Genomic DNA, 12,239 nt, shown 5'->3' on the forward strand with positions numbered 1-12,239 from the left:
TTTTCCTCTATTTCTTTGCATTGATTGCTGAGGAAGGCTTTCTTATCTCTCCTTGCTATTCTTTGGAACTCTGCATTCAGATGCTTATATCTTTCCTTTTCTCCTTTGCTTTTCATTTCTCTTCTTTTCACAGCTATTTGTAAGGCCTCTCCAAACAGCCATTTTGCTTTTTTGCATTTCTTTTCCATGGGGATGATCTTGATCCCTGTCTCCTGTACAATGTCACGAACCTCATTCCATAGTTCATCAGGCACTCTATCTATCAGATCTAGGCCCTTAAATCTATTTCTCACTTCCACTGTATAATCATAAGGGATTTGATTTAGGTTATACCTGAATGATCTAGCGGTTTTCCCTACTTTCTTCAATTTAAGTCTTAATTTGGCAATAAGGGGTTCATGATCTGAAGCATAGTCAGCTCCTGGTCTTGCTTTTGTTGACTGTATAGAGCTTCTCCATCTTTGGCTGCAAAGAATATAATCAATCTGATTTCACTGTTGGCCATCTGGTGATGTCCAAGAGTCTTCTCTTGTGTTGTTGGAAGAAGGTGTTTGCTATAACCAGTGCATTTTCTTGGCAAAACTCTATTAGTTTTTGCCCTGCTTCATTCTGCACTCCAAGGCCAAATTTGCCTGTTACTCCAGGTGTTTCTTGACTTCCTACTTTTGCCATGCCAGTCCCCTATAATGAAAAGAACATCTTTTTTGGGTGTTAGTTCTAAAAGGTCTTGTAGGTCTTCATAGAACAGTTCAATTTCAGCTTGATTATCTTTTGGTCATTATTTGAAATCATGATTATTATATCCTGAAATCCCCATGTATTTGGACACAATTTGACACTCTTCCATTTCACTAATCTCTTTATTCATGTGCAGGTTGACACATAATTGCCATAATATGTGACATATTTTGATCTGTGAGGAGACTAGCAGTCTCTCATTTCTATTGTTTCTCAAAAATATGCTTAGACTTACATATTTCTATTTCAAAATTATTAAAAATTAATGATAAATTTGTGTAAATAAAATAAATGATATAGTTTAAAACTAAAACTAAAATTAAGTGAAAAGAAATTTAAAAGAGGCTAGTCACAAAACAATGTTCAGGCACTACTTTCAATAAGATTCACCTTCAGTTCAGTTCAGTTCAGTTCAGTTCATTTCAGTCGCTCAGTGGTGTCCGACTCTTTGTGACCCCATGAATTGCAGCGCGCCAGGCCTCCCTGTCTATCACCAACTCCCAGAGTTCACTCAGACTCATGTCCATCGAGTCAGCACCTTAGGAAGGTGAAATTAGGAAGAGTTTGAAACACTGTTATTTAGGTGCCATAATACACATCTTCAGTCAAAAAGTCACCTCTTGTAAGCTTGGGTAGAGTTCCTGTTTGTGTTTCTTGTAGATCACTTTCTTATCCTTTATAGATCGCTATTGTTTTTCAGCTATGATACCTAAAATGCTGGCTGACACTGCTGTAAGAACAAAACAAAACAAAAACAAAAAACAAACAAAAAAAACCCTTCTCTTTCAGTCAGTGCAGGACTCAAATCTTTGCTGAACATCTTTTGTCTCTGCTGAGATCATTCTGCCCATCATGATTACAATAAGCACTATGTGGCCATCTGCAAAACCCTGTGCTGTAAAACCATCATGAATGAAAGAGATGTGGCTCCCTCTTTCCTTGGAACCACCCAGATTCTCTTCATAGTGCAGCTGCCTGTCTGTGGTTCCCATGTCATGGACAGTTAATGTGTGACAAATTCTTTATTGAAACTTGTCTTCAGGGATGCTCACACTCTTGGTCCCTGTTGCTACCAGCAGTGGGTCCATCTGCCTGTTGAATGTTTTCCCTTGAAGGTCTCCTGTGTGGTCCTCTTGTGCTCCCTGGAGACTTATCTGTTGGAGGGAGAGGGGAAGTCCTCCCCACCTGTGTCTCTCACATCACTATGGTCATCTTAGCCTTTGTGTTTGCTTATTTGTGTGTCTGTTCCCAAGTCCTGGCTACCTTTCAGATCGTGATAACTTCTATGCTACATTTCTTAAGCTTGTACACTCAGTAATTTAGAGGTGAAATTGTTCTGAGGAATTTCTGGAATGAAAAAGTGAGTCTGTAACAATATACAATGAGTTTTTCTTTAAAATGGAAAAGAGAAAATACAAGTTTATGATTGGGGACAACTGGACACCACTTATCAAAATTATGTTGGTTTTGAAATATAGGCACTCAGAGGAAAGATCCAGGCTGAGCATTATCTACCACTATATAGACTATTTAGATTTATGTATTGCTCAACTGTCAGTTGAACTTTAATTTCTATCAGAATTAGTATTCGGGAATTTCCTGCAGTCCAGTGGTTGTGACTACCTGGTTTCATTGACAAGGGTCAGGGTTTCAGTCCCTGGTAAAGGAACTAGGATCCCATAAGCCACATGGCACAACAAAAACAACAAACAAACAAACAAAACAACAAATAAAATCTAGTTAACAATCAAAAAAGAAGCCATTAAGACACAGTTCTAGAGATTTTGTTCTTTTGAAATACAAACATATTTGTTTATTTCAAGTATTACAATTTCTATTTAAGTCATCACTCATCCATGTAGCATAAATTATTCTCTGTTACTTGGAGGGTAAACTCTTTCCAATCAGTGTTTCATCAGTCACTCGGGCATCTGTGTTTGCAGCGTGGAACTGACATACAATCTGTAGTGTGTATTCTCACTGCTTTGTAGGGAGGGAAGTTTCATGTCATAAAATCCCCTCTTTCCCATGCAAAAGCAGGCAATTTGCACTAGTCTGGAGGGGCACAAAAATCCTTGAAATATGTTAGCTAACTTACATCTAAAATCTGTTTTTCGAACTCCAAAATATTTTGGGTTTTGTTTCCTTCTTGCTCACCGCAGCCTTCTTCTTTTTGTCTTTGTTTTGTGATGCATCCTGACTTAGAACAATGCCTAGCCTATCGTGAAAGTGTTAGCTCATGTGGGTACTTTGTTGAATTGATTACAAAGAGATTTAAAGTTGACAAATACACACTCCTGCTCATGCTCGGTCACGTCTGTCATGTCCGACTCTATGACCCCATCGACTGTAGCCCATCAGGCTCCTCTGTCCATAGGATTTTCCAGGCAAGAATATCGGAGTGAGTTGCCACGCCTCCTCCAGGGGATCTTCTCAACTCAGTGATGGAACCCACATCTCCTGTGTCTTCTGCATTGCACGTGGTTTCTTTACCACTGAGCCACCAGGGAAGCCCCCAATACATCTGGTAGCTCAATCTGTAGAGAATCTGCCTACAGTGCAGGAGCCCCAGGTTCCATCCCTGGGTCGGGAAGATCCCCTGGAGAAGGAAATGGCAAACCACTCCAGTACTCTTGCCTGGAGAATCCCATGGACAGAGGAGCCTCGTGGGCTGCAGTGCATGGTATCCCAAGAGTTGGACATAACTTAGCAACCAAGTCACCACATGTTGGACATAGATTATGACAAGTCCTACTGGACAGCACATGGAACTCTACTCAAACTCTGCTGTAGACCTGAGCCCAGGACGTTGTCAAACACTGTACTCTAATATGGGCTTACCCAGTGGCTCTGTGGTAAAGAATCCACCTGCAATGCAAGAGCTACAGGAGATGAGGGCTGGATCTCTGGATTGGGAACATCCCACGGAGGAGGGCACGGCATCCCCAATCCAATATCCTTATCAGGAAAATCCCATGGACAGAGGAGTCAGGTGGGCAACAGTCCACAGATTTACAAAGAGTGGGACATGACTGAAACCACCGAGCATACAACCATGCACGCTCCAAATTAAAATAAAAATTTAAAAATAACAGTTTTACTTTAGTAGTTTTGTCACTGTATTGACATATTTACCTCTTAAATTACCCAGATGTATCTGAAGCCAGTGATATTTGCCTGTACTTGCTATCATGCTGTATGCTATGTTCATATCATAAATCAATTAATGAGGTCACTTTAGTTCATAAATTTACTTCTTAAATTATGGCTGAATATACATAATAAAATTCATATCTTTAATCATTTTAAAGTGGCATTAAGTTAGTTCTCATTGTTATGCAAATATTACCACTGTCTATATCCAGAACTTTTCCAACTACTCAAACTGAATTCTAAAATTATTAAACAAAATTCTCCATTTTCCATCACTGACCTGTGAGCAACCAACCACCACTCTACTTTTGATCTATGATTTGATTATTAGGTGGCTCAGAGATTAAAGTGTCTGCCTGCAATACGGGAGACCTGGATTTGATCCCTGGGTCAGGAAGATCCCCTAGAGAAGGGAATGGCAACCCACTCCAGTACTCTTGCCTAGAGAATCCCATGGATGGAGGAGCCTGGTGGGCTATAGTCCATGGGGTTGCAAAGAGTTGGACACTATTGAATGACTTCACTTTCACTTTAATGTGGAATCATACAATATTTGTTTTTTGGTGACTGCCTTTTTTTTTTTTCACTTAATGTCATATTAGATCTTTTTTCCATAAAATACTCTCAGCAGTTGAAAATTATCTAGGATGTATACAAAAGTTTATTTCTAGATTCTTTTTACTCCATTAGTCTGTTGTCCATCTTTATCCCAATGCTAGTGCTGTGATTACTGTAGCTTTGTTATTTTTTTTAAGTTTTACTTTTACTTTAGAATCAGGAATTATGAGACCTCCAACTTTCTCCCTTTTCAAAACTGTTTTGGCAACTTTGAAGTCCTTAATATTCCATATGAATTTTATCATGAACTTTTTTACTTCTGCAAAAAACATTTTTGGAGTTTTGATAGGGAATGTCCTGAATCTTTAGATCACTTGAAGTAATATTAACATCTAAATACTATTGAATATTATAGTTCATAAATGTTTTTCCACATATGTGTGTGTTCTATAAATACTTTGAGTAACATTTTGTGATTTTCAGTTTACAAGACTTTTGTCTCACTGGTTAAGTTTGCTCTTAATATTTTGTTCTTTTTGGTGCTTTGTAAGTGAAATTATTTTCTTAATTTCTCCTTGGTTTGATCATGATCATATAAAAACTAAACATCTTTTCATAAACAACTCTCAGCAAGTTGGAAATAGAAGGAATGTCTGTTTAGTCCAGTTCAGTTGCTCAGTCATGATGCGATGGACTGCAGTATGCCAGATTTCCCTGACCATCACCAACTCCCAGAGCTTACTCAAACTCACGTCCATTGAGTCGGTGATGTCATCCAACCATCTCATCCTCTGTCGTCCCCTTCTACTCCTGACTTCAATCTTTCCCAGCATCAGGGTCTTCTCTGATGAGTCAGTTCTTCACATCAGGTGGCCCAAATATTGTAGTTTCAGCTTCAACATCAGTCCTTCCAATGAATATTCAGGACTGATCTCCTTTAGGATGAACTGGTTGCATCTCTTTGCAGTCCAAGGGACTTTAAAGAGTCTTCTTCAACACCACAGTTCAAAAGCATCAATTCTTCAGCACTCAGCTTTCTTTATAGTCCATCACTCACATCCACACATGACTACTGGAAAAACCATAGCCTTGACTAGACGGAATTTGTTGGCAAATTAATGTCTCTGCTTTTTAATATGCTTTCTAGGTTGGTCATAACTTTTCTTCCAAGGAGTAAGCATCTTTTAATTTCATGGCTGTGATCACCGTCTGCAGTGATTTTGGAGCCCAAAAAACTAAAGTCTTCCACCGTTTCCCCATCTATTTGCCATGAAGTGATGGGATCAGATGCTTAGTTTCCTGAATGTTGAGCTTTAAGCCAACTTTTTCACTCTCCTCTTTCACTTTCATCAAGAGGCTCTTTAGTTCTCCCTCTCTTTCTGCCATAAAGGTGGTGTCATTTGTGTATCTGAGGTTATTGATATTTCCCCTGGCAATCTTGATTACAGCTTGTGCTTCATCCAGCCCAGCGTTTTTCATGATGTACTTTGCATATAAGTTAACTAAGCACAGTGACAAAATACAGCCTTGATGTACTCCTTTCCCTTTTTGGAAATAGTATGTTGTTCCCTGTCCATTTATAACTGTTGCTTCCTGACCTGCATACAGATTTCTCAAGAGGCAGGTCAGGTGCTCTTGTATTCCCATCTCTTTCAGAATTTTCCCCAGTTTATTGTGATCCACGCAGTTAAAGTCTTTGGCATAGTCAATAAGGCAGAAATAGATCTTTTTCTGGAGCTCTCTTGCTTTTTTGATGACCCAGCAGACGTTGGCAATTTGATCTCTGGTTTGTCTACCCTTTCAAAAACTGGCTTGAACATCTGGAAGTTCAGGGTTCACGTATTGCTGAAGCCTGGCTTGGAGAAGTTTGAGCATTACTTTACTAGCATGTGAGATGAGTGCAATTGTGCGGTAGTTTGAGCATTCTTTGGCATTGCCTTTCTTTGGGATTGGGATGAAAACTGACCTTTTCCATTTCTGTGGCCACTGCTGAGTTTTCTAAATTTGCTGGCATATTGAGTGCAGCACTTTCACAGGGTCATCTTTCAGGATTTGAAACAGCTCAACTGGAATTCCATCACCTCCTCTAGCTTTGTTCATAGTGATGCTTTCTAAGGCCCACTTGACTTCACATTCCAAGATGTCTGGCTCTAGGTGAGTGATCACACCATCGTGATTATCTGTGTAGTGAAGATCTTTTTTGTACAGTTCTTCTGTGCATTCTTGCCACCTCTTCTTAATATCTTCTGCTTCTGTTAGGTCCATACCATTCTGTCCTTTATTGAGCCCATATTTGCATGAAATGTTCCCTTGGTGTCTCTAATTTTCTTGAAGAGATCTCTAGTCTTTCCCATTCTGTTGTTTTCCTCTATTTCTTTGCACCGATTACTGAGGAAAGCTTTCTTATCTCTGCTTGCTATTCTTTGGGACTCTGCACTGCAATGGGAATACCTTTCCTTTTCTCCTTTGCCTTTTGTTTCGCTTCTTTTCACAGCTATTTGTAAGGCCTCTTCAGTCAGACCGCCATTTCGCTTTTTTGCATTTCTTTTTCTTGTGGATGATCTTGATCACTGTCTCCTCTACGATGTCACGAGCAGGAATGTACCTCGACATAGCAAGTCCACATGTGACAGAGCCATTGTTAACATCTTCCTCAACATTAAAGCTTTAAAACCTCCACATTAAAATCTTGAAGATGGTCACGCTATCACAAGTCCTTTGTAACACAGTACTGACATAAAAATTCCTGTGGAAATTTTAGATTTTCCTAAGTATAGCTTCTGTTTTCTGAAGTGAGATAATTTTGTTATTAATTTTTATTTAATTTTGCTTTCTGTAACAGTGCTTCTAACGGTAGCTATTTCCTCTCCTTTTTTTAATTTTTGTTTTTTAATATAAATTTATTTATTTTAATTGAAGGTTAATTAAGCATCACTTTTTAAGAAAGACCGTCTCTGATTACATTACCCACAGTAGAATTCTTCCTCTTATTTTCTATCCAGTACTCTATTTCTTATATTACAAACCATGAATACAACTACAATTAATGTCTCTTTCTTTATTGTCTAACTTTATTATGAGAAAATAATAAAGGAATGCAGGGAAAAGAAACTTTTACATGATTTTAGCCCAGTTTTATTAATTGCTGTGTCCTCTCTTATTGAACAGTTGTTGACATTACAGAGATGGCCTACTTTTTAAAAAATTACTAATTGTTGAAATTATTAGCTTTATATCTACAATTTTAATATATTTAATTGTGTTTTTTGATATAATTTTTATATTTGTAACCAAATTTTATGGTGATTAAATTGAGTATTAAACAAAAGTAAAGAAAATCTTGCTATTGCAGGTGGGGAAATACACAACAAGTAAGTTCACGGAAGCAGAATGACTGGGTTGATATTTTATTCTTGATTAGCAGTGGTCTGATAGAGATCTAAAATACTATTTTTTTTCCCATGTTACACTTTTCTGACATGAATTATGTGATTTGGCCTATTAATATCTTTACATATAGATGTTCTTTAAAAACTTTGTGGAAAATCCCACTGAATTAATTAAGCAAGAATCAGTCTTGGACACATTCCAAATCTAAGATTCAATAATAATTGTAACTGGAAGGGATGGACTGTTTCATGATCATCATTCTTAAGTCGAAGTCAGGAGGTCCTTTCTTAGATTTCAAAAATACAGTCTGGCCATGTCAATGTGACAGAGTGAGAAGGGCTAAGCAATGAAATGCCATTTTTCTTTTTAATGTTATTAGGAAAGAGTTTACCTATGGAAAAATTTCGCTGGGAAATGACTAGTTTTATCTTCTATGTTCATATAGGATTTGTTGGCCATTCTGATAAACTTCCTACTGTGATAAACCTTTGTTTTTCTGTGTACATCATGGAATTCTTTTCAAAGAATCTACACTGCATATAAAAATGGCCCTCTGAATAATGAGAAGAATCCATTTAGAAAATGAACAGTCAAATACATAATTTTATCCTCAAGTAATAAGGCATTCTTTGCCCTCAACTGTCATACTGGATGAAAGAATTTCAGGGCTTACATTGAGTTAAAACTCATTCTTCAGATTGTAAACAAGCCTCCATAAGGTAAGACTAATGGAAAACACTGGGAGATAGCTTAACAATTGAGTGACTTTATTTATTATGAAAAAAATTAACTTGCTTTGAAATAAATGAAACTTAGATTCAATTCCAGGTATAGCACTTAAAAATGTATGACTTTGGGAAAATGAAATAGATGTTCTGAGCCTTAGTTTTTTCAGTTATGAAACAGTGATTGTAGTCTATGTTAATATAAATATTAAATGTGATACATTAAACTATGACTGCATGATTGGGATATACTGCAATATTTGAGCAGCAGAGTGATATCATCAGAATAAGACTGAAAAGGACAATTTGAACTGCTTCAGGACAACCAATTTTTGGAGGCCAGAATAAACATGGAGAGACTTGGTAGGAGGCTATCACAGTGGACCAGGAATAATAATAATAAAAAAGTATAGCAGAAAAAAATAGAAGGGATTGCAATTTGTGATATATTTTGAAAGTAGAGTCAATAGGATTTGTTTAATTTTTATGAGAGTGAAAAATAAGTGAAGAAAACTGAAATTTTTTATCTGAGCAATAACATGGAAAATTATACCATTTAGCAAGATGAATAGGTAATAATTCTTTAAATTTTGTGTAGAAATGCCTACATTTATTGTGGAAAATAAAAAAGTTTGTTTTATAAATATTAGTTCAGTTCAGTTCAGTTGCTCAGTCATGTCCGACTCTTTGCAGCCCCATGTACCTCAGCATGCCAGGCTTCCCTGTCCATCACCAACTCCCAGAGTTTACAAATATTAAATTGCATTCAATTAGATGTCCACAATTAGAGATATATAATTTGAAAATTAGGGGAAACACAGGGTCTGGAGGCACAAAATTAGACTGTTGCAGTATTTATTGGTCAGGAAAAGGGAAATATTCACTTAAGGACCTGAGAAGTATCGGTGAGATCTGGGATAATTCAGGACAGAAACCTTTTCATGATTTGATCTACTCACATTGATTATGTAAATTACCTTGAGTCTCACTTTTACACTTTGTGACTTCACTGAAGTCCATCCTGTCCTTTCTTTTTAATTCAATTAAAAAAATCAGCTAAAGCATTAATTCTTCTGGAAATTCTTCTCTGATTCTAATTTTGATTGATATATCCTTGTACTGTGACTCTTAACTTCTGTGAATATCCTTATAACTTATCTGATCCCTAATCATATATTATATCATGAGGGCAAGCAACTCTACCTTATTCAACTTGGCAATTAAAATATCAATAATATATTGGATATGAAAAGATTCTCCACACACATTCTTTTAATTGAATTTATAACAAAGGATGAAAATTATAATTCATTTAAAAATGTCCCCTTGTTTTGTAGGCATACCGTTTCTAACATGTGAACACAGCACCTATACAGACTAGATGGAACCAAGGAACAATGTAACTTATTTCATCCTCTTGGGCCTCGCACAGAATCCAAAGGAGCAGAAAGTCCTTTTTGTTATCTTCTTGTTCTTCTACATTTTGACTGTTGTGGGCAACCTGCTTATTGTTGTGACTGTAGCTGTCAGTAAGACACTGAACTCACCAATGTACTTTTTTCTTGCTAGCTTATCATTTATAGATCTGGTTTATTCCTCTTCTACTTCCCCCAGATTGATTTCAGACTTGTTCTCTGGGGAAAATGCCATATCCTTTGAATCCTGTATGACCCAGGTGTTTACAGAGCACTTTTTTGGTGGATCTGAGATATCCCTTCTGCTGGTGATGGCCTATGACCGCTATGTGGCCATCTGTAAGCCCTTGCATTATCTGGTGATCATGAGGAAAAAGGTATGTGTTGTACTGCTGCTGGTGTCCTGGGTTGGAGGTTTTCTGCACTCAATTATTCAAGTTAGCACTGTTTATGGGCTCCCATTTTGTGGTCCCAATATCATTGATCACTTTATGTGTGACATGTTCCCCTTATTGAAACTCGTCTGTACTGATACCTTTGTCATTGGCATTTTAGAGGTGGCCAATGGGGGACTGATGTGCACTCTTTTGTTTCTGCTCTTGCTCGTCTCCGATGGAGTCATCCTGCACTCTCTGAAGAACCTGAGTCAGGAAGGGAGGCGGAAAGCCCTCCAGACCTGTGGTTCCCACATCACTGTGGTTGTCTGCTTCTTTATTCCCTGCATTTTCATGTATGTGAGACCTGCTAAGACCTTCCCCTTTGATAAATCATTGAGTGTGTTCTATACAGTCATAAGCCCCATGCTGAACCCATTGATTTATAGTCTAAGAAGTTCTGAGATCATGAATGCTATAAAGAAGCTCTGGACCAAAAAAGTGAGGTCAAGTAGCAAATAAGTGCATTATGCATTACAAAGACAGTAGTTTAACACTAGGAATTTACTTCAAATATCAAAGTCTATTGCATTGATGAAACTTTTCCCTGAAGAATTTATCATTAGTTTTATTAAAGAATAAAATATTTCTTTATATTAATAGCAGTTTCCTTCCTTGAATGTAAACATTAATGTCTAGTTTATCACTGCAACTGGAAAGTTGAAATGCATTTAAAATAGAGTCAATAAGTCATATGTAATGCGTTGGTCAGAATTACAAAAATAATTAACTAATATGCATTACTTTTATTACTTTCTCATTTTTTGTAACCAGATTCTTACCTTTTATCCTCACTTTTTATTGTACTAATTAAAATATTTTATACTATATATTCTATCCTCTTCATTCACTTTTATTTGCTTACATATGAAAATTTAGTGTAACATTTTCCATTTTACAGGAAATTGAAAGTATGATGTATAATAGTAAATGTTAAAAAATAGAATCTCTACTGAAATAGAATCATGTAAAATGTACCTCCTGTCCAACCAATATCAGAATTTCCCAGTTTTTCCAGATGCAGTCACTATACTGTTTCTAAGATTACTCAAATAATAATTTTTGCAAAAATAAGCATATTTTCATGTGTGTTTGCCTGTATGTCTCTGTGTATAAATTTTGCATCTTGCAACTCAGTTTTCTGAAGATCTTTTCATACAATCGTCACAGATCTAACTCATTCTAATTTTCTCATACTGCTCAGCTTCTTTAAAATAAATTTAAATTAAAAAATAAAGATTAAAAAAGTCTCTAAAATTTAGGTATCCAGTTTTCTTCACGTTTGTTCTCTTTTTCTACAATAAATAATTCTGCAAAGAAGTCTTTTTAAAATTTTCTAAGCATGAGTTTCTAGAAGTGGAATTGTTGAGTTAAGTGGTATAGTATTTAAAATGTTGATATTCATAGTTATTGCAAAAATGCCATTATGAGCTTGAACAAACTTACTATTCTCCTCACTTTGGAAAATACATTTGACAATATGCTGAACCACTAGTGCTTGATAAACATTTATGGTATATGAAAATGTGATTAAACAAATTGTTTCATTTGTATAGATTCATTTCTATTCAATAAACATAATTGAATTTGAGTATCATCCATGTTTAAATGATTTGTAGTCTTTTTTCATGAACTGCCTATTAATGAATTTTTGTATGTATTTGATTGCCAACACTTTTCCATACTGATTTTAATGATTGAATGACACACTAATTACCCCTATTACCCTGTGTTTGGATTATTATTTTTCCTGCTTGTGATTTCTTTTTAAATTTTGTTAATACAGTGAAGAATATTTTTTGGCATGTACAAATATTTATACATTT

The 12,239-nt window shown here is 36.3% G+C and overlaps 1 protein-coding gene across 1 annotated transcript; it reads left to right on the plus strand.

Moving 5' to 3' along the window:
• The first annotated feature begins 9,936 nt into the window (after nucleotides 1–9,936).
• On the plus strand, nucleotides 9,937–10,875 carry LOC120876984 (olfactory receptor 4A47-like). The gene has a single exon (XM_040259294.1). It carries the CDS (start codon nucleotides 9,946–9,948, stop codon nucleotides 10,873–10,875), a length of 930 nt encoding a protein of 309 aa, XP_040115228.1. The 5' UTR covers nucleotides 9,937–9,945.
• Nucleotides 10,876–12,239: the final 1,364 nt, after the last annotated feature.

The sequence above is a fragment of the Oryx dammah genome, unplaced genomic scaffold, assembly GCF_014754425.2.
Source record: "Oryx dammah isolate SB20612 unplaced genomic scaffold, SCBI_Odam_1.1 HiC_scaffold_17, whole genome shotgun sequence".
In the NCBI taxonomy this organism is placed as follows: Eukaryota; Metazoa; Chordata; class Mammalia; order Artiodactyla; family Bovidae; genus Oryx; species Oryx dammah.

What these genes read in the sequence shown, in the direction of transcription:
- LOC120876984 (XM_040259294.1), top strand. Translation starts at nt 9,946, where the DNA reads ATGGAACCAAGGAACAATGTAACTTATTTCATCCTCTTGGGCCTCGCA.